Genomic DNA, 20,406 nt, shown 5'->3' on the forward strand with positions numbered 1-20,406 from the left:
GCTTTTCTAATTACCATGATGTCTTGGATTTTTTCAAGGTTTTTCAAATGATTCTTTATGTGTATAGTACAACCATAGATATATACATTTTGAATCGGTTTGCTTCTCGAAGAATAAACTTGAATCGAAAACTAATATTCCCTTTTATCCCTCAGATCCCAAGCTCAAGGCGCGGATCAAAGAGCAGCTGGCCAACACCCAGAGTCCGCACTATGTGGACATTGAGTCGCCGAACATCTACGATTACCACAGCAGCAGCACCAACTCCTCGCCAAATCACCGGCCAAACGCTGGTGGCAAGGGGGCGGCGACCACGCCCTCGCAGAGCGGACTGCGCTACAAGTCACCGACGCACTTGCCCTCGCTGCGCCAGAATTCGTCGCCACTGCTGGCGAGTGGATCCACCACGACCACAACCACCGCCACGCATACGCACAGCCACAGTCGAAACTCCTCGGCCAGCTCCACCAAGATCAAGGTGGTGGAGACGAGCATCACCACCTCGACCACGAACGTAGTGGGCCTCACATCGCCCACGGGTAGTGTTGGTGGGGAGGCCACCTCACCCACCTTCCGCCCGTCACGCATTCCACAGGCGCTCACCAAATGTGCCGTACCCAAGCCCGTGCCCGTTCTCCATTCGCCGCAGAATAAGCGGCCACGCCCTTCGCAGATTCCGACAAAGGCGGCGAACGGAAACGGGAACGGACATACCGCCCATCTGCCACCGCAATCGCTGCAGCACTCCAACAGCTACAGCGGCAGTCCAGTGACTCGGCAGCGGTTTGCCGATAGGGAGCCGGAGCGGGAACCGGAACCGAATTCGGCGCCACCGCAGCCGGCGAAGGCGCCACGCTTTGAGGCTTACATGATGACCGGTGACCTTATTCTTAATCTGTCCCGGACACCGCAGACCAGCAATCCGCTTCCCGCCCAGGCCAAAAAGGTATGTGATCCATAAAGCGTTTGAACCAATATAAGCAAAAACCTAAACAAAACATTTTTTTACAGATTGACAGCCTTCGCGATTCACCCAGTCGTTTAGTAAATCCGCGTATCAACGGCGCACTAGCACCGCGTGCCTCTGGTGAATCCTCGCCCACGTCCTCCTCTTCGGTGGACTCGCCCACCAACACCAGCTCAGATTCCGTGAAGCGCGAGGCGAAGCTGCTGCAGAAGCAACAGCAGCAGCAGCAGCAAACCTATCAACAGCAACAGCAGCGGGACAGCATCAACAACAGCTACAATCGTAAGGATTCGCTGACCAACGATACGCTGCTTATGTGCGAGGAGTTGGAGCCTGACGAGGAGGCCGAGTATGTCCTGGAAGAGGACAACAAACAGCAGCGGCACCGCCAACAGCAACAACGATACCGCCAGCAGCAGAATCAGCAACGCTACGAATACTACCAAAACGAGGACGAGCTGGAGGAGCAGGAGGAGGTTGAGGAGGAGCGCGAGGAGGATCAAACTCACTACGACATCACCAATATCGAAACCTATCAAAGCGGTGTGGGCCGGGGTGACGACGATGACAGTGATCGGCAGTGCCTGGTAGACGACGACGATGATGATGATGCCTACGACGATGAGGAGAACGATGCGGGCGACGAGGACTACTCCACCAACTCGCTGGGCTCCGGTTCAGCCAAGCAACGATTGCGGGCGTTGAAACAGCGCACTGCCACCCGCCAGCAGCAGCGAAATCGGGATGCCGTCGACTGTGCAGGACGCTCCGGATCGGGATCTTCTTCTACCACGGTCAAGAGCGAGGCTGGCGGTCTGGGCCTAGATGAAACCTCCTTCTCAGTGCCAACCTCTCCGATCTCGCTGTCGACGCCGCTGATCGACAAGGAGACGGCCAACTCGGTGCCCACGAGCCCGGAACCCAGTTCGCTTGTTCCGGAGTCGAGCAGTGGCGCTGGCGCCGGAGCCGTGGTGGTGCGCCGGCACAACGGACATGTGGTGCGGAAGTGTGATGCCGCCGGTTTCCGCACTAGCAAGTCCGAGGACCATCTGCAGCAGATCCAGCGCGAGGGCATCGCCGCCGTGATACCCATCGACATTGATGAGGATGTGAATAGTTCGCTGAACACGCTGCTGGACACGCGTCAGGACTCCGAGGACTCGCAGGTGAGACGCCGCCGCGCTTAGGTACTCCCCATCCACGCAGGATAGTCCGCCGGATAGAGCTAGACAGCAAACAGCCGAATTTTCCTTCCGCCAGATCTCCCCCAGAACACTCGACACTCGTAGTTGATGAGTTACAAACCCCGCTCTCCGTTTTAAAGTGCTTATGTAGAGTTCGGTTTTCGTTAACTGGTTTCTATAGTAGTCTGTTGACCATATATGTATATGTGTATGCGTGTGTGTTAGCCATTGCATTGTACTGTAAGCCATTCATATCATCTAATCATCCCTAGACCCAAACCAAAAAACCCACTGTTTTTCTTGCTCACTTGTTAACTTGTTACCTCGTTACTTTCAACTTGCCTACCTAACTTAACTTACTTACTACTAAACAACTCTCTGTTTATCTTACTCTCTTGTTTCGCGTTTCTTTCTTCTTTCGTTTTCTCGTTTCTCTGTTTCCTACTTTGACTCTTCTCGAATCGATTTGATATGCGCAATTTATTGTCCCCCGTGAGCTTTCTAGTCGATGGCCACTGTAATTGTAAACAACTCGTCATTGGCCTCGAACAACAACGAGGGCGAGCAGACCGACAACCGCAGCAGCAGCACCAGCAACTCCAGCGACAACAATAACTGCAGCAGCAACACCGGCGAACCAGCAACGAGTGAAACTGCAACGGCAACTGCAACAATCATGACTGCAACATCAACGAGAACGATGAACTGCAGCAGCAAATTAAACTATATTTTATGCAAAAAGGTTGCCATTTGCATAGTTGGCATGCTGATTAATGTGACTTTTGATTTTGATTTTGTTTCGATTCGATTTTACCGACTTTGATTTTTTGCCTGCGCTTGAAAAAGTTTTGTATGTAGAAGATGAGAACCTTTCGACACCAAACGCTTGTCCACAACGTACATACATACGTACATCCACACCGCAACACCCGAACCAAATGCATACCACCTAAGTTTCTGACACTCACACACAGAACAGACACCGAACGCTTCCAGCACTCGGAAAATTGTTTAGGACTCCACAGAGAGATTGGGCAACGGCAATGGAAATTCGAGATCTGACAAAAAAATCCATAGAGCATAAATCGATTAACGACAACTTTGAAAACCTTGTTACTACCGTATTACTAATCTTTGGTTTGTTGCAAATCCTAGGCATCGGATCGCGATCGGATCGTGTGGACTTATAATGCGCCACTCCAACCGCATCAGTTGGCAGCTCTCCAGCGACAGCAGCAACAGCAAGAGCAGCAATTCCAACAGCAGCAACAGCAGCTCCACCAGCAACATCTGCAACAACAGCAGCAGCAACATCAGCAGCAGCAACAACAGCATCAGCAGCAGCAGCAGCAACTCTACGGTCAGCAATCGCATTCAAATTCACATTCAAGTTCCATTAGTTCGTCGCCCCAGCACTCGGCTGTGGGCAGTCCGGCCTCGCCCACGTCGGTTTCCTCGTCGGTGATGTCCTCGTCGGGCTCCAAGGGCGCCCTGGGCCTGGGCAGCAGCAGCAATGGTCCGATGGCCGCCGTGCAGCAACAACAGCTGAGAGAGAGGGAGCAGGCCGGCCAGGTCGCACAACCGCCTAGCGGGATTCCTGGCTTGCTTAGCTGCCCAGGTGGTGGGTCCGGAAACAATGGTGGTGGTGGAGGCATTGGTGGTGGTGGCAACAACGATCAGAGCGTCTCAGAGGCCATTTCGAATATATCTAGTCCCGACTACCAAGACGACGATAATTTATTGAGTTCTCGCGATATTCTAGGCGGCATGGTACTTAGCGATCCCAGTGATTCGGACTCCACCATCCTCGTCTCGGACGCGGCCGCGCAGCAGCGCCAGCAGCTCAAGCAGCAGTTGCGCGCCCAGCAGCATCAGCAGAGAGAAAGGGAACGGGATAGGGATCGAGACAGGGAACAGTCCGAGCACAAGGTGGTCATCCAAGTGCGCGGACTGGACAGCAACAGCAGCGGCGGCAACGGAACTAACGGCCGCTCCGAGGAGGATGTGGTCACGCTGACGGACGAGCCGCTGGGCACGATGACCGTTGGCATGAGGGATGCCTCGCCGCCAGTCTCTGACGATGGCAGCGATGTGGAGTCCCTCCACTCGTATCACTACTCGCCCAAGGCCGTGGACATGCCCTCGGCCATACGCCTGGCCAAAAGACTGCACTCCCTCGACGGTTTCAAGAAGAGCGATGTGTCGCGACACCTCAGCAAGAAGTGAGAAAGCAGATCTTACATATAAATTTTCAGAAACATTTACTAATAAATCTCTCATGTTTGCAGCAATGACTTTAGTCGAGCGGTGGCCGATGAGTATCTCAAGCATTTTACCTTTGAGAAGAAGTCACTTGACCAAGCGCTGCGTGAGTTCTTGCAGCAGTTCTCGCTGTCCGGCGAAACGCAGGAACGGGAACGGGTGCTGGTGCACTTCTCCAAGCGCTTCCTCGACTGCAATCCTGGCACCTTCAACTCGCAGGACGCCGTGCACACGTTGACCTGTGCCATAATGTTGCTGAATACGGACTTGCACGGCCAGAACATAAATCGTAAGATGAGCTGTGCGGAATTCGTCGACAACCTGGCAGATCTCAACGATGGCGAGAACTTTCCCAAGGATGTGCTCAAGTCGCTTTACCAGGCCATTAAGACCAAGCCGCTTGAGTGGGCACTGTAAGTTGCGAAACGTAATATCTTCACTTATCACTTATCACGCGTTCCTCCAGAGATGAAGAGGCAGGTGATCTGCAGCAGCAAAGAGCCAACAATAGTGCCCTGGGCAATGTGGGCCACAATCCCTTCCTCGATCCGCCGGAACTGGCCACAGCTGTGGAATACAAAAAAGGCTATGTGATGCGTAAATGCTGCTATGACAGCAGCTTTAAGAAGAGTAAGACCTATATATAAGTGAAATGGAGGGAAGTGTAATTTACCATCATATTTGTCAGCTCCCTTTGGCAAACGCTCCTGGAAGATGTTCTACTGTACGCTGCGTGATCTTGTGCTGTATTTGCATAAGGATGAGCACGGTTTTCGTAAAAGTCAAGTGAGTATAAACACACCATGAAAATGGTAGCAGCTAGTATCTATAACTTTTAACATATTCAACAGATGTCCGACAATCTGCACAATGCAATACGCATACATCACGCACTGGCCACCAAGGCCAACGACTACACCAAGAAGCAACATGTGTTCCGGCTGCAGACGGCCGACCAGGCCGAGTATCTGTTCCAGACCAGCGACTCCAAGGAGCTGCAGTCGTGGGTGGAGACGATCAATTACGTGTGCGCCGCTATATCAGCGCCTCCGCTCGAGGGCGGGGTGGGAAGTCAGAAACGATTTCAGCGTCCGCTCCTGCCCAGCAAACAATCCAAGCTTATGCTGGTGAGTTCATGAAAGTAGTCACTCCATGTGCGGTTCGTTAATCTTATTATTCGTGCATTACAGAAAGAACAGTTGGATTCGCACGAGGTGCAGTTGGCGCAGTTGGATCAGGAGCTTAACGAGCACAAGAAAGGTCCTATTCCCAGCAAGGGCTTGGCTCTGCAGAACTACAAGGAAAAGGAAAGCTACTTGCAGTATGAAGTAAGCTTTTATCACATCCCTTTCCCAATGAATCGAACCTATAATACCTATTATCTTTAGCTTCGTCGTTACCGCACCTATGTGAGCATTCTGAGCGCCAAGATGCTGGCTGATCAGCAGCAGCTGGAGCTGCAGGCGCAGCAGCCGTCTCCAGCGTCGCACGAGGAAGAGGCCGACACATTCCCAGTGGGCACCACCGCCTGCACGCCCCCCACGCCGCAAAGTATTAACCAGAAGGATCAGCAAAAGGAGCAGCAGCAACAGCCAACGAACAGGTACAGTCAGCAGCAACGCCCCAGCGGCAGCAGCTCCTCGTCCTCCGCCCATGTGCAGCAGGACATTGGCTGACGCGTAATGGGAGTTTTCTCAGCTTGTGTGGTTTAAACGATCGCTCCGATCGATTCGTTACATTCTATTCTTGTCTTTATCTATATGTTTTTCTGTTCCTCCCGCTTTCGTTGTCATTTTTTTTGTTGAGCTGCTTTCTCAATATTTCATTACTGTTGTGTTGTTCGTTCCGCAGACCGCCCAGAATCTCGGTGTCAACCAGTTTGGCCTGGCGCAAAATCTTCTGGGACTCGGTTTGCTGCGGTGTTCTGTTGTGTTGCTGGCATTATTGTACTGTGCTCACTGTTATTCCCTAATACTTTCTATGTGTAAATATATTTCGTGTGCGTTATTTTTGTTTGGCATTTTGCTGGCATCATATTACCACATCCCCACATAAACAAGCTTTACTTTTGAATAGTTTTAACTACGATACGTATAACAATAACTGAATTCAGACTTAAGCGTTGCGCGTAGGCAATTAAAACCACGAGGAGACGGAGACCCCTAATGTAATTAGTTCTTATGTGAAAATGGTTTTATTTTGGAAGCAACCACAACCACACAACATGCTGTGAAAACTCAATGAACAATTCGAAATTGATAATTAGGAATTTAGAAAACCAAATTTCAAACGATTTAGAGTCAAGATTGGAATGGTTAACTATAGAAAGCAGTTTTTTGTAGCACTAGTAGCAATCCAAAGTTTTGGCGTTAAATGTATACAAACCGAAAAATATATTTAGAAACGAAATTAAACAAAGAATTGTAGAAAACACAAATGTGGTTCACTAGTAGCAAACGTTTACGTTTAAGCCTAAGCTAGCGGCATTCCAAATATACATGCAACAACATAATCACTCAAAAAGAAAAAAGGATTATACCAGTTTTATAAACCCGCACACATCGAACGGATAGATATACAATTTATGTAGACGAATCATTTAAGTCATCCCACACACACACTGTACACAAGTTGCTGGTGATTTCACCGATGTACCATATATGACTCATGCTAACCCGACGACATTTGGTGACCCCGAGCCCTAGGTGAACCCAAAGCAGTTGCCGTTACTCGTTGCCCGTTGCCATTCCTATTTCCCGTTCAAATGCGTTCAAATGCTACGTTCCACCCAAATGCAAGTGAAAAGTGAAAAGCAAAAACCAAATGGAAGAATTCTTCAATCTTACAGATGGTTCGATGTCTTCTGCTGCTGTTGCCCACTCTGGCGGCACTTGATCCATTCGAAAAGCCATTAAGCAACTTAGTCTCTTGCCAAGATTTAGCCACATCAGCCACAGCACACGAAGCACCACAACTCAGAGGCTAGTGATCCGCTCCAAGAGGTGCTCCTTGTAAATGCCCTGACCCGTACTGACCGACCTGATCACCTGTCTTATTAAATGTGAGCAGGCCGAGGCCAAAACTCAATGTTAATTGTTAACTCTTCAGTGTCTAGCTTGGCTTAGTGCGATCCCAAAACGAATTCCCACCATCCGACGACCCGTTTTTTTGTTTCCAATCCACGATTGCTAACCTCGCTTATCGTTCTACACTTGCAGAAAAGAGAAGAAAAAGAAATAATTACGTTTTATTTCGCTCTTGATTTCGATCATTTCAAAACTCGCATACCAACACACACACCTACATCACAATCTCCGCCTCCTGGCTATCGGTAAGTGCCATGCCCACATTGAACCTACCAGCAACTTCGACTTATGCGTGTAACTATCTTTTCTCTCCCCACCAGAGAAGTAGGCGATTGAACGAATTTGAATAGAATACTCCAAAATGCCACGCTGCCTCCGACGGGCACACAAACAGATCAGATCCATAGAACCACTGAACCACTCACCCACTCGCATACTCAGCACCACTCACGCCACGCCACGCCACCACCCACCCACTTACACTCAAGCGTTGCGGCTGTGCCGTGTCTGCCACTGAAGAAATTCGGAATTCGTGCACTTTCAATCAGTTAAAACCCCATCGGGGGTTACGAGGAAGAGATCATTTGAGACAATTAGACTACCAACGCGATAATTAACGAGGGAGAATTTTACGTTTGAAGGTCGTTCATCAGAAGACATCGGCATAATCTCGGCAACCAGAGGATTATCTCGAATTCGAGCAGTTGATTTTATATGTACCATGCTACTTATCCCGAATGAGGGTATTCGAGATCGGTTTCACCTGATTTCATGCTACATAGTCAAAGCGATTCGAATTTGAATTATCGTTCATATATGCTCCGCCAAAGATTCTGCTGGACGGCTGTTTAGGAACGAGAATAAAAACTGCTTATACACATAGACTTATTATTACAAGAGTTGATAAACAATACTTACATCATTACCTATGCTATCATTATAAATGATAAAAATAAATTATTAATTAATGAACAATATCTCTACACAACCACAAGATGGAGAACATCGGCAGTAACAATAACGAAATGAGAATTGAGAAGAGGACAAGCGCATTAGCATTAAACCTAAGCAATTACTACCATACCGTGTACAACTTGTTTTTGGTCTTTTGCGATACATTAGGAACACTTACTCCAATATTATGTACGGATTAATATATTTATTTAAACAACTATCGGTTGATTACGCGACATGTCCATGTAGCTAGAATATGAAATTAAATATCCATTACGGGGTAAAGAGAGATGGAGGAAACAATAAATTTAAATGCATCATATATTTTTGAATATATTATGATTATTGTATTGTGTAATTATGTAAATGCAGATTATATAACATTGTTTATAATAATTTTTAACAAATCTACTGAAACGGCAATAAATTCGAAAATACAAACTAACTAAAAGTGAAAGCAACTTGCCTCCTGCAAACCAAGCGCCTAAATGTATGCATATTGTATATTTATTTAGTCAAACATTTTAACTGGCTTACGAGGGCATCACTTAGTTTCTAAAGCAATACATTTTCGATAACAATTCATTTAAGACAACTTGCCAACTTGTGGCAAGAAGGGAAACAAGAAGACGAACGTGGAGACGGTGATTTTTATGTGAACATTTATTAATAACTGATAAGCTTTGAGTAAACTTAGGAAAGCCGTTATACTATGCATATACACCCATATATATATTAATATATATATGAACTATATATAGTATATATGAATGAATGCTCGTGTGAGCAACCAAACAATTACGATATGAATCATTAAATACTTCCGAAAGCATTAAATCCCTGCAGTTTGTCTAATCCTCCGCCTTGAACTTAAACGAGGTATCCGTCTCCAGCAGCATATTTTCCAAACGTAATTCCAACTGGCGTCGCTGCAGATTCACCCTCATCACCGATGCCACAATGCGATCGCCAACGCTCAGCTGCGAGTTATTCATGTTACTGTTGTGTATGAGACCATCGCGCTCCACTCCGACGTCCACGAAGGCGCCAAACTGAGTTACGTTGGTCACGGCACCTGTGTGTCGGAATAGTTTCAATAAGTACATACATATATGAAATGGCTGTCATAGTCTCCACTTGCCAGTGACCACCTCGCCCATGCAGAGATCATCCAGCCTAGTTAAACCTTGTTTAAAGAGTGGCCTCTTATCAAGATCTGCTCGATAATCCTTTAGCAATTCGCGCTGCAGGGCAACCAACAGGAACTCCAACTAAAAGGAAATTTATTTTAAATTATTTAAACATTGCAATAAGCTGCTTAAAGGATTTAAGGGGGTTTCTATACCAAAGTTTAGTATGTTGTAAAAGGTTAAATGGCACTTACCCGCTCCATGGGCAGCTTGTGCTGCTTGGCAATGCGATCGAGATTCGGCTGAGACGAGGCAAACTGCTTGATGCTAGCTATAAAGCTAGCCTTGCCCACATCCGTCAGCTTTAAGTCACATTCTCCGACGATACTGAAAGCACAAAAAGTATTTGGTTTTAGAGTTCAGTTTTCAAATTTTCCATTATAATGATTGCCAAGCTAAAGCAGCAATATGCGGAACGCTGGCATTATCCTCCAAGTGTGCCACCAGCCAAGTTGCGATATGTTGCGTGTGGAAAGGTAGCATTCTACGGCCACAACGATAAGCTGAAATACAAGCCCTGCTGGCAGCATCCGCTCAATGTACAGGACCAAGCCCGCTTTGGAGTTTGCTGGGAGTATCCGCCGGAGCGGTACAAGCGTCGTCCGCTTCCGCCACCGTGCCGGGGATCGACCATTCCCATCCATTTGCTGAAGCCAACCTTCCAGCACTGTGAGAATATCTACTCCCGCTACGATTTTAGGCTTGAGCAGTGTGTGCACGAGCAAACTGTAGTTGTTGACCAGAAAATGAAGGCCCTAAAGAATGAGCTGGAACAGGCCAAACCATTCCAGATTGAGAAGGTTAAGGAGATGCGTTACCATGGAGTGCGATATCGCATTTTGGCCAGCTCGACCGGATGCACCAAGACTTATCCCGAGTACATAAGCCGGATGACCGAAGAGCGAGCCCTTTGCGAGTTCCAGAGAGCCTACAATGTCGTCAATCAGTCCAAGTAAGTCTATTTAAAATACACATCCTCTGCTAATTTTTAACTTTTTAGCACCGATTTGAGCAATTTATACCTGGACATGAGTGAGTCAAAAAAGGAGCTAGATCAACGCGTAGCCAGGTTGGACCGGTCTTTAGATAGTAAATTCTTGAAAGAGCTCGTTTCGGTGCTGCAAATAATCGAGGATTTAAACACGTATTTCTTTGGCGTGATTGTGAAGCTGAAGACGTGGGCGGAACTGATGGACCCTATGAAAGAGCACTCTATAGAGGACTATCTGGGGCTTCTGAGTCAGGAGACGGACTTCCGGACATTCATGAGCGCCGGCATAGAGAACTGCACTTGCAAGCGGTGCGACAAGAAGGATCCCTTGAAGCCATACCTTCCATGCTGGTGTCAAATGGAATCTAGCGAAGATGTTACAAATCTTAAGAATTTTGATGACGATTGTCCAAAGAACATAGCTGGCATCACGCAACACGAAAGTGACATTGTGACCCCCAGTGACACCTCCTTGTTAGTGAGGGCAGCGGATGAGAAGGCCAGGCTTGCGGCGAATCAGGGGGATTAGTCTCATCTTATAATAATCATTTATAGGACTTACCTTTCCACAACGTTGTAGCTCTCAGGATGCACCCAAGTGCAATCTAAGGGATTCTTTAGTTGTCCTCCAACGCTTAGGGGTTCGATGCGCACAAAGCCGGCGCACTGGACAAACGATTTCTCACCTATGCTTCGCACGGAGAGCAGATCCTTCCGTGTCTTGAATGGTCCTTTCTGCGTACGATGCTCAATGACCTTCTCCGCTTTCTTTTCCGACAGACCAGCAATGTGCCTATATGGTGGGGAAAATTAACAATATATAACTTATTGGATCCTTGATCACACTTACTTGAGTACACTTAGACTGGCTGTGTTGAGGTCAACGCCAACATAACTGACACACTCGGACACAACGTCATTCAACGATGCGGTCAAAATCTTCTCAGAAACATCATGCTGGTACATACCAACTCCCAGGTGTCGGGGCTCTATCTTAACATATTCACTCAACGGATCGTTCAAACGACGCGCTATGGACACTATACAAAATATGTTTGGTAAACTTATAAAAGTGTTTCTTTTAATTCGATCTTCGTCCAAACCTGCACTCCTTTCGTTTGTATCCATTTTGGGAAACTCCTTGGCGGCCACATCGCTGCAGGAGTAAATAGATGCTCCATTCTCGTTAACGATGCTGTAGCGAATGACCCTGCTGTCCAGAACGCCGGCGTGAAACATACCAGATAGCCATTGTTCAGTTTCGCGACAGGCAGTACCATTGCCAAGGGCAATAATTTTACAGCTTTCGAAAAGACAAAAAGGATATATTAATAGCTCTGCAAATCGAATTCAAAATATATATACTTGTGATCTGAAAGAAGCTGAACCAATTTCTGTTCAGCAGCCCGCTTGTTTGACATGGCACCATGAGGATAAATAACACCCGTGTCCAGCACATCAGCAGTCTCGGATATAAGCGCCAGCTTGCATCCATTTGTAAAACCAGGATCTATGCCCAAAATGCGTTCGCCTTTCAAGGGAGACATCAACAGTAGTTGCTTCAGGTTCTTTGCAAACACATCGATGGCTGCCTTTGTGGCTTTTTCTTTTAGATCGGCTCGAATCTGCCTGCACATCAAAGGCTGCACTGCAATTAGTAATTAATTAACATACCGCATGGAGTTTTAGTACATTCCATATCTTACACTTCTTTGCGTAGCACTCCTCTAAGGATTTTGTGAACACCTCCCTTCTTAAAGGATATTGCAAGCCTTGGTTCATGTACTGATCGGTTATATAGCGCATAAGATCTCTTTTAAGGTAATCGTTCGTTTCTAACTTGACAGAAAGAAATTTGTGCTTCTCCCCGCGATTGATGGCTAACATTTGATAAGGTTTTATAGTTCTAACATCACCCTGGAAGTTGAAATAATTCTCAAACTTTGAACTGTCCAATTTCTTGTCTGCACTTCGGTTGGATCCCTTACTGGAGCTTGCTTTACTAGAAGAAGAACTAGATGTAGACGATTTCGCCTCCTTGGTCTTGCTGCACATCAGGAATACCCGGTGCACGTTTTGCCTAGAAAGATATAGCAAATAATTTTAATAGAAACTTCCTAGTTAGGTACAAGAGCTTACAGTCTGCGTATTTCCTCCAAAACATTTGTGTTTTTGCTGATGTTGTGAATAATAATTTGGCAGATTCCAGTCATCACAAGTGCCTCCGTAGCCAAAGCCTTGTTTCGGCGGTCCACAATTTCAGAAAGGTTGACCTTAGGTGCTGAGCCGTACAGCAAACAATCGGCGTACACCTCCAAGCCCAAAGCTTTGGCGCGTTCCGCCAAAGTGCCCTTGCTGGCCGGTTTATAGGGTGCATAAAGGAACTCCAGTTCTTCGTTTGTCTTGGCGCACATTAGCTCCTCTCTAATTTCCGCATTCATGATGTTTTCGCGCTGCAATTTACCGATAATATTCTCAGCCCTTTTCCGCAAATCGACGATCTCTGTATACGTATTCCGAATATCTCTAAGGCGATCTGGAGCAATGTGATCCACCAGATCTCGACGGTACCTGTCAGCAAACACATAAATATCAATGCGAAGATAAATATATCAATTAAAGCGTACCTGCAAATAAAAGGTATGGTGTTTTCATCCTCGAAGAGCTTTACAATATTTCGGGCTGCCTGCGGTTGTATGTTCTCAGTTTCGGCCAGCAGCTCGTGGATGTTCCACACCTTTCGTCGCTCCCAGAAGGAACTGCGTCCAGTGGAAGACTTGTTGTGGGGGGAGCTGGCTACAACATCGTTTGGTTGTGTCATTGCTGTTGCGGGCACAACGTCCTCCTTCTCAGGATTAGTCTCATTGGCAGCCGCTTTTAAGTCTTCTTTATCTTTTCTGGCGCGTTTTCTCTTGGGAGCCGGAGCTTCTGAATTGTGTTCAGTGCCTTCGGCTCCATTACGTTGGTTTGTAGTTGAAGGTGTGTCTTGGACTACCGATTCCGGATTGTTCTCATTGGGACAAGCATTCTCGTCCTCCTTTTTTTTGTCGCCCCGCTTTTTCTTGCGAGCTGGTCCCTCAGCAGCTGTTTTTTTGGATGTTGGAAAGCGCTGGCGTTTGGTCCTGGAAGGATATGGGGTGAATATATTATCCTTTAGAGGATAATAAGGGTATGACTTACACGTCGGTCTGCACGCTTGCAGCGCGATCTATCCTATGACTCTTGGTCTCCTGCGGCCTATAATCGTCGTCTTTCGTAAGGTTCAGTTCCTCATCTGAGTCGGAGGTTTCAATTACTACCTTTTTTGTGGATGCAACGCGTCGAGGTCGTTTCGACATGTTGTAATCTATTCTTAAGATTATGTTTAATAAGCACAATATTGGAATTAATGAGCCTAACAATTTCTCGTGCCCTCTTTGGGCGCAAATTCGCAAATATTCGATTGCGAGTGACAGCTGTTAGCGGCACATATCGATAACGAAAAAAAATAAACAGCTGCTGAAGGTGGTTTCATTTGGCAGTTTGGTTCCATTTTTATTCATTTATTAATGAAAATGCTGAAATATGCATGGCAAAGCGGTCCAAAACAAAGGAACAGATGGCTATGGCATCTTTCCAATCAAATCTGGAAGCGTAGCTATAGCAGCAAGATCAGGAACATAGGCATTCTGGCGCATATCGATGCAGGTGAGTAGGAGCTCTGCAAATTTGAATACTACGTAAAATTAATTGATCAATGAATCTGTTTTAGGCAAAACAACGACAACAGAACGCATGCTGTTCTATGCTGGCAAGACCAGAGCTCTGGGTGAAGTTCATCGAGGAAACACGGTCACCGATTACCTAACCCAGGAGCGCGAACGCGGCATAACGATCTGCAGCTCGGCGGTAACATTTCCGTGGAATGATCACCGGTAGGAGTTTCGCTTGTTACTTCGCTTGCCCCTAACTCCTAACACCATTTAATCCAGCATCAACCTATTGGACACACCCGGACACATTGACTTTACCATGGAGGTTGAGCAATCTTTGTATGCCGTGGATGGTGTGGTCGTTGTTCTGGATGGCACAGCTGGCGTGGAGGCCCAAACGGTCACCGTGTGGTCGCAGGCGGACAAGCACAAGCTGCCACGTCTCATATTTGTCAACAAGATGGATCGTCCTGATGCGGACTTTGAAAAGTGCGTTAGCGATCTGAAGGATAAGCTAGAAACGCAGCCCGTTTGCCTACAGTACCCCGTGAAAAACGATGATGGGGTATTAGGTATTATATATATTGCTCTGTCTGCACTCTTTGGAAAGCTAATCTAAGCTCCGCCAATTTTAGCCATCAATGACGTGATCACCCTGGAGCGGCTAAGCTGGCAGAAAAAGGACTTGGGACGCAGTTACAGAAATGTCAAACTGGAACCCTCTGATGATTTGCGCGTGCTGCAGGAAAAACGGAATGAACTGATTGATCAACTGTCGGGACTAGATGACGAATTGGCCGATGTGGTTATCAGCACAGAAAGCTTTGACAATGTGGACAATGCATTGATCGAAAGAGCTCTTCGCCGGGCAACCGCCCAGCAGAAGGTAGTGCCCGTATTGCTGGGCTCCGCCTACAAAAATGTGGGCATACAGCGTCTAATGGACGCTGTCAACGCTTACCTGCCTGCACCCGAGGAACGAAACCAAATCTACGACTGCTTTGGGTGAGTACTTATTCGGAAATAAGTAATTGTTTCATATTAAGTTGAAGTGGTTCACAGAACAGAGGTGGCTGGCAAGGTGTTCAAAATTGTACACGATAAGCAACGTGGTCCATTAACCCTAGTTAGGATTCTAAGAGGTGAAATAAAACGAGGCATGCGTCTGATATCCGCTCGCGGACAGGCAGAAGTTGTGTCTAAGCTGTATGAGCCATTGGCCGACGAATATCGAGAGGTCGGCGCTGTGCAATCAGGAGATGTGGTAATATGTGCAGGTCTGAAGGTAAGCCGCACCCAATATAAATAATAAAACAAGATTAAATACTATATTTTTTTAGTCCACGGTAACAGGAGATCTGCTGACCTCCAGTCAGTCTGCGCTGAAGAATGCACAAAAGCGCTATAAGCAAAGCCTGGGCGATACTGCGTCCAAAGCCGAGGAAGATGACGAATTGGATGAGTCAGCCGAGCTGTTTGCTATCGACCCGCAAATACCAGATGCCGTGTACTTCTGTTCGATCGAGCCTCCCAGTGTATCCTCGCAAACGGCCATGGAGCAGGCACTTAAGCAGCTGCAGCGGGAGGATCCTAGTCTGCGTGTGAGTTACGATTCAGTTACTGGACAAACAGTACTCGGTGGCATGGGCGAGTTGCACATGGACATCATCAAATCGCGCATCCTGAGCGATTACAAAATCGACGTTGACCTCGGTCCTCTACAAATTGCGTACAAGGAAACAATTGAAGCACCTGCGTTAACCACGCAAAGTGTGGAAAAGGAAATAGCCGGCAGCAAACAGAGTGTCAGTATAACACTGGAGGTGGTCAAGAATCAAGCCGAGTTGTTCAGGTGATTTGGAACACTATGAAATTCCTATGAAATCAAACTTAAATGTGTTTTTCCACAAAAGTTTAGATAAGTCACCAGAAAACCTGCCAAATCTCAACACATTGCGTCCGAGAATTCTTCAAGTTCTGCGGAAGGGCTCCATCAGCGCCCTAGAGCGAGGACCTCGCGTTGGTGGGCAGGTTGTGGAGACTCAGATTCGTCTGCATAACGCAACTATTGGACGCGGCACTGCTGATTCTTTTGTCATGGCCACTGCAGCTCAGTGTGTACAAAAGGTAGCTAAGATCGTATTATTTCTTGGAACTCGTTTACATTGTATATATAAACTCACAGCTACTGAGCACGAGTGGCACCCGGCTGTTGGAACCCATTATGGCCCTTCAAATTGTGGCGCCTAGCGAACGTATTTCCGGAATTATAGCTGATCTTTCACGACGACGAGCACTGATAAACGATGTCCTACCCAAAGGGGAAAGAAATAAGGTAACCACTGGCTAAGTTTATAACTTTGAAAGGCGTGTAAAGGTTTTTCTTTTAGATGATTCTGGTGAATGCTCCTTTAGCAGAGCTCTCCGGCTACTCGAGTGCCCTACGCACGATAAGTTCCGGCACAGGCAGCATGACGATGCAACCGTGTGGCTTCTCTTCCATGAATTCCGTGGACGAATCGCTGGCGGAGCGCAGAGCACAGGGCCTTGAATAATTTTTGTCGACTAAGAGAACTGTTAACTAATTGTAGTCTAGTAAGCAGTTAACAACTGGCCCGACTGACAGACAAATATGTAAATTTTTACGTGTCTAGCAATAGATATTTTTTGTGATCCAATACATGTCGTACCCATACATATTCCGTTGATCACTTTCCAAGACCGACCCTCAAGCAATTTTAAATAGTCTTGTAAATTCGTTTGATAGATTAGTTGGTTTTGTGTTAAGCACTAGGCGAATTCATGGCGTTCTCCACACAAAAAGAGTTCTTTCACGTGCCTTTCAACGATGAGACATACGAATTTGAGTGTGTCGATGCGTGTGTTAAACTGAAGAGGTATCCATCCACAGTCGACGACAGATCATGGTCAGCAAACGAGGAAAGGAAGTCACAGTTCGTGGCCGACCTGGTGGCCTGCAACTCCCCGATAAAGAAGGACCGTGGTGTCGAGCCTACCGCTAGATCTGCTCCATTGGGTCCGGAGGATGAGTACGGCAGTAATTTGGTGGTGGGCGACAGTTTAATAAATGCCGCGGACGACACAATTGGTCGCATGCAGGATCTGATGATCAAGAATAATATTCTGCAGAAGAAACTGGCCGATTCTGATGATAAATTGAGGACAGCCAACCAGGAGACCGCCGAGATCAAGCGGATTATGGACCAGCGCTATGACCCCGAGAAGAGCAAGGCTCTGAAAAAGAAAATCAAGCAACTGGCCGATGACAACAAGATAACTCCGCAGGATGAGAAGGAACTGAACGGTCTGCAAGCGGCCATTGACGACATGAACAAGGCACACGACATCCTGGAGGCTGAAAATGCCAATCTAAAGCGGCTGCTCGAAAAACAATCGAAGCGCTGCAAGATGGATAGCATTAAAATCGATCCGGAAAAGAGCAACGACATACCCTACCTGCAGAAGAAGATCGACGACCTGGGTAAGGAGGTGGCGCTACTGCGTGAGTTCGAGGACGAAGTCATGAAGCGCTGTGCCAAAAAGTGCGGTTCTGAAGGTGGTGGTGGTGGAGGTGGAGGTGGCAATGCTGGTCGTGCCGCTAGGGGTCCTCCTGGAAAGGGCAGTTTCTCGCCGGACAAGGATGCCGAGAACATCAAAAAGATTCTAGCCGATCGTGATGCCCTGCGCAAGAAGTGTAAGGAACTGGAGGAGCTCGGCTGCAAAGTCAACCAACTAGAGGAGAAGGCCAATGAGGCGGAGTGTCTGACATGCAACCTGGAGGAAAATCTACGGAAACAGTGCCGATGCATGGAGCAAATGCAGTGTGAGATGCACGATATGCAGAACTACTACGAGAACGAGGTAGACAAGGCTAGGGGCAATGAGGAAATCCTTAAGGTACGTTATTCAGCACCTGTCTGCTGAGTAAGTGTTAGTAATGTGGACTCCGTACCTTCTCCCGTCCCAGTGCCGTTGTAATCAGATGAAGCAGGAACTGGTGGCAGCCAAGTGTGCCGTTCAGCGGGCCCAGTGTCAACAAATGGAGATCGAAGTGCTGCGAAACGAGCTGCGAAAGCGGGACACTGCCCTCAACGCATACGACTGTCAGTTCCAGCAGATAATGGTAATTATAGGCGCGTATCTGCTGGAAGAGTCTATTTAAATTTTTGACTTCCAGATGAAGGCCAAGATGTTCAAGGCCGCGGGCTACCGCTTCCTTGACGACCTGCCTCCCGACTGCAGCGAAAGTTGCGTGGATGGCCCTGGTGAAGAGGAAGAGGGAAATTGAAGCCCCCAAAAGGCATATCTTATCTATTGTTCAGATTGTTTCAAAATTCAAGCAGCCATTGATCAAAATCTATAGTTTTATTAAATTAAACCATCACTTCAAGCGTATTTTCAGATTCTTTTACTATTTTCTATTAAACTATTAATAGTGTTCTCAACCCTTTTGTTTCAATATGCAAAAGTAACGAACTATTCATAAAGTCAAAACCTATAGCTAATCGTTTTTCGGTTGTTTACCTACCCAAACTTATCGAATGTGTTATCGATGTAATCACGTTTGCCACCTGGACGCGTTAGTGTGTTTCCGTTCATTCTTCCAAAGTTTGTTATTGCGGAGTTTCCTATTTATATAATAGAAATAAAATACAATGGAGAAGCTAGCGTCGGCCAAATCGTGTCTTAAACTGCTGCAGGTGCATGGATAGATAGGTGGCCCATCGAACACAGTTCAATTAACATTGACTTCATTGTATATCCCAGGTTATGCCCGGCGTGCAGCAGGCGGCACTTCTTCCTGGTGGTGGACTGGGTGTGCTCGCTTCTCCACTCCAGAATCTGATCCAGATGCAGCAGGTACGCCACCGACAAACCAAGCACTGGAGGCCCGAGTTCAAGCGCCTGCGTAAGTTGAAGTTCGTGAAGATGGATCTGCCCAATCTGCGCGAGAAACAGGAGGACATCACCAAGGAGGAGATGCGCAGCCGGATGAAGGAGCGAGGTGTCTTGCCGCCACGTCCCTGGATGGAGCGCCCTTTTCACATAAGCTGCACGGGCGGCATCTTTGAGGCTTATGTCCCTCCCGAAGGCGACGGCAAGAAGTCTATTATTTCAACATCGGGTGCCAAGCAGAAGTTCGAGTTTCTGGAGAAGAAGTCCAAGAGCCTGATGGCCGTGCGCAAGATTCGTTCCTACGACGAAAACTTTAGATCCGATGATTTCGGCGCCGAGGCCCAGGATATATACATACAGGCGCACACTCACATGGCCGCCAAGGACAAGTACAAGATTCGCGAGTTCGTCAGCGAACGCTGTTATCCGGAGATGATGCACAACGTCAAGGACAAGACCATTCGCTGGAAGTTCCTGCAGTCGCTAGAACCACCGCGCGTTGTCCATGCCCGCGTGACGGAGGTGATCACCAAGGAGAACCAGTTCGCTCAAGTCACTGTGCGCTTCCACAGCCAACAGATGTTAGCCATCTACGACCGCTTCGGTCGTCTGATGCACGGCAGCGAGATCATCACCAAGGATGTGCTGGAATATGTGGTGTTTGAGAAGCACATTTCGAATGAGTATGGCAAATGGCGGCTGCACGACAAGATCATCCCCGACTGGTTGCCGGCCAAGCAGCCCGCCCCCATCACCTATCGTCTCATCGAGGATGCAGAGGAGCCACCCAAGGAACTGAGTGCCGGGGATGCCGAGGTCAAACAGGTGGACTCAGTCAGCGAACAACCCAAGGAGCAACTGCAACTGGCCACCCCGGTGGAGAGTAGCCATACCAAGCCGTCCCTGTCCATTTGATTATACTTTTTGTGGGCCGCCTGGCGGCTCAGAAGAATGCGTGTTAACATTGCCTAATGCTTTTTGAGTCGCCACTGGGATAAATTATAATTTTTAAAACTGTTATTGTTTTTCTTTATTTTATGAATTCTTTCTTTGCTTATTTGAAAAGATGAAATTTAAAGCTTATGGGTTGTATTTGATTATTGCTGGTATAAGTTTCATGTCATCGTTGAATTTTGTTTATAATTTTTCTTCTTCACCTCCCT

The 20,406-nt window shown here is 47.2% G+C and overlaps 6 protein-coding genes across 15 annotated transcripts in view; 5 read left to right on the plus strand and 1 right to left on the minus strand.

The window, feature by feature from the left end:
* LOC6607461 (uncharacterized protein DDB_G0284459) overlaps positions 1-9,290 on the plus strand; it is a 26,198-nt gene extending 16,908 nt beyond the window's left edge. Inside the window, exons 4-15 of one of the 9 annotated variants that reach the window (XM_032723700.1) lie at positions 156-946; positions 1,012-2,133; positions 2,657-2,893; positions 3,307-4,373; positions 4,440-4,826; positions 4,880-5,043; positions 5,102-5,199; positions 5,265-5,540; positions 5,604-5,741; positions 5,802-6,016; positions 7,632-7,744; positions 7,820-9,290. In XM_032723700.1, coding sequence (XP_032579591.1) covers positions 156-946; positions 1,012-2,133; positions 2,657-2,893; positions 3,307-4,373; positions 4,440-4,826; positions 4,880-5,043; positions 5,102-5,199; positions 5,265-5,540; positions 5,604-5,741; positions 5,802-6,016; positions 7,632-7,653 — 4,517 coding nt within the window. In that variant the 3' untranslated portion in view covers positions 7,654-7,744; positions 7,820-9,290. Of the gene's footprint in view, positions 1-155; positions 947-1,011; positions 2,134-2,656; positions 2,894-3,306; positions 4,374-4,439; positions 4,827-4,879; positions 5,044-5,101; positions 5,200-5,264; positions 5,541-5,603; positions 5,742-5,801; positions 6,017-6,264 lie in introns of all 9 variants that reach the window. The other 8 variants (XM_032723693.1, XM_032723699.1, XM_002032194.2 and 5 more) reach the window with 8 other exon arrangements.
* LOC6607462 (uncharacterized protein YdcI) lies at positions 8,776-14,060 on the minus strand. The gene is made up of 11 exons (XM_032723707.1): positions 13,815-14,060; positions 13,262-13,756; positions 12,774-13,205; positions 12,341-12,714; positions 12,000-12,282; positions 11,738-11,937; positions 11,485-11,674; positions 11,197-11,427; positions 9,838-9,970; positions 9,595-9,724; positions 8,776-9,528 (listed from the first exon to the last, which is right to left on the minus strand). The coding sequence occupies exons 1-11, from the start codon at positions 13,970-13,972 to the stop codon at positions 9,305-9,307; spliced, it is 2,850 nt and encodes a 949-aa protein (XP_032579598.1). The 5' UTR covers positions 13,973-14,060; the 3' UTR covers positions 8,776-9,304.
* LOC6607463 lies at positions 9,966-11,479 on the plus strand. Its single transcript, XM_002032196.2, has 2 exons — positions 9,966-10,595; positions 10,644-11,479. Exons 1-2 carry the CDS (start codon positions 10,027-10,029, stop codon positions 11,161-11,163), a joined length of 1,089 nt encoding a protein of 362 aa, XP_002032232.1. The 5' UTR covers positions 9,966-10,026; the 3' UTR covers positions 11,164-11,479.
* A 54-nt stretch (positions 14,061-14,114) lies between the features above and the next one.
* LOC6607464 (ribosome-releasing factor 2, mitochondrial) lies at positions 14,115-17,023 on the plus strand. Of its 2 annotated transcripts, XM_032723708.1 has the most exons (9): positions 14,116-14,321; positions 14,386-14,548; positions 14,606-14,898; positions 14,962-15,331; positions 15,389-15,611; positions 15,667-16,178; positions 16,240-16,453; positions 16,512-16,661; positions 16,717-17,023. In XM_032723708.1, exons 1-9 carry the CDS (start codon positions 14,183-14,185, stop codon positions 16,879-16,881), a joined length of 2,229 nt encoding a protein of 742 aa, XP_032579599.1. In that variant the 5' UTR covers positions 14,116-14,182; the 3' UTR covers positions 16,882-17,023. The 2 variants fall into 2 exon arrangements, with proteins under 2 accessions (XP_032579600.1, XP_032579599.1); XM_032723709.1 differs by lacking the exons at positions 16,512-16,661; positions 16,717-17,023 and having other exon boundaries at positions 14,115-14,321; positions 16,245-16,332.
* Positions 17,024-17,128: 105 nt separating this feature from the next.
* Positions 17,129-18,742, plus strand: LOC6607465. The gene is made up of 3 exons (XM_002032198.2): positions 17,129-18,244; positions 18,315-18,470; positions 18,525-18,742. The coding sequence occupies exons 1-3, from the start codon at positions 17,129-17,131 to the stop codon at positions 18,633-18,635; spliced, it is 1,383 nt and encodes a 460-aa protein (XP_002032234.1). The 3' UTR covers positions 18,636-18,742.
* A 188-nt stretch (positions 18,743-18,930) lies between these two features.
* Positions 18,931-20,326, plus strand: LOC6607466 (probable 39S ribosomal protein L45, mitochondrial). The gene is made up of 2 exons (XM_002032199.2): positions 18,931-19,047; positions 19,115-20,326. Exons 1-2 carry the CDS (start codon positions 19,003-19,005, stop codon positions 20,156-20,158), a joined length of 1,089 nt encoding a protein of 362 aa, XP_002032235.1. The 5' UTR covers positions 18,931-19,002; the 3' UTR covers positions 20,159-20,326.
* Positions 20,327-20,406: the final 80 nt, after the last annotated feature.

This window comes from Drosophila sechellia, chromosome 3R (genome assembly GCF_004382195.2).
Source record: "Drosophila sechellia strain sech25 chromosome 3R, ASM438219v1, whole genome shotgun sequence".
NCBI classification, from domain to species: Eukaryota; Metazoa; Arthropoda; class Insecta; order Diptera; family Drosophilidae; genus Drosophila; species Drosophila sechellia.

Excerpts from the sequence above, each read along its gene's own strand:
- LOC6607462 (XM_032723707.1), bottom strand. The coding sequence starts at position 13,972 with ATGTCGAAACGACCTCGACGCGTTGCATCCACAAAAAAGGTAGTAATT. Across the intron at positions 13,757-13,814 it reads GCAAGCGTGCAGACCGACGT|GACCAAACGCCAGCGCTTTC; the intron begins GTAAGTCATACC and ends ATATCCTTCCAG. Across the intron at positions 9,971-11,196 it reads AGCTACAACGTTGTGGAAAG|TATCGTCGGAGAATGTGACT; the intron begins GTAAGTCCTATA and ends TTGTGCTTTCAG.
- LOC6607465 (XM_002032198.2), top strand. The coding sequence starts at position 17,129 with ATGGCGTTCTCCACACAAAAAGAGTTCTTTCACGTGCCTTTCAACGAT. Across the intron at positions 18,245-18,314 it reads GCAATGAGGAAATCCTTAAG|TGCCGTTGTAATCAGATGAA; the intron begins GTACGTTATTCA and ends CTCCCGTCCCAG. Across the intron at positions 18,471-18,524 it reads GTCAGTTCCAGCAGATAATG|ATGAAGGCCAAGATGTTCAA; the intron begins GTAATTATAGGC and ends TTTGACTTCCAG.
- LOC6607464 (XM_032723708.1), top strand. The coding sequence starts at position 14,183 with ATGAAAATGCTGAAATATGCATGGCAAAGCGGTCCAAAACAAAGGAAC. Across the intron at positions 14,322-14,385 it reads TCTGGCGCATATCGATGCAG|GCAAAACAACGACAACAGAA; the intron begins GTGAGTAGGAGC and ends AATCTGTTTTAG. Across the intron at positions 15,612-15,666 it reads TAATATGTGCAGGTCTGAAG|TCCACGGTAACAGGAGATCT; the intron begins GTAAGCCGCACC and ends ATATTTTTTTAG.
- LOC6607466 (XM_002032199.2), top strand. The coding sequence starts at position 19,003 with ATGGAGAAGCTAGCGTCGGCCAAATCGTGTCTTAAACTGCTGCAG. Across the intron at positions 19,048-19,114 it reads CGTGTCTTAAACTGCTGCAG|GTTATGCCCGGCGTGCAGCA; the intron begins GTGCATGGATAG and ends TGTATATCCCAG.
- LOC6607463 (XM_002032196.2), top strand. The coding sequence starts at position 10,027 with ATGATTGCCAAGCTAAAGCAGCAATATGCGGAACGCTGGCATTATCCT. Across the intron at positions 10,596-10,643 it reads AATGTCGTCAATCAGTCCAA|CACCGATTTGAGCAATTTAT; the intron begins GTAAGTCTATTT and ends TTAACTTTTTAG.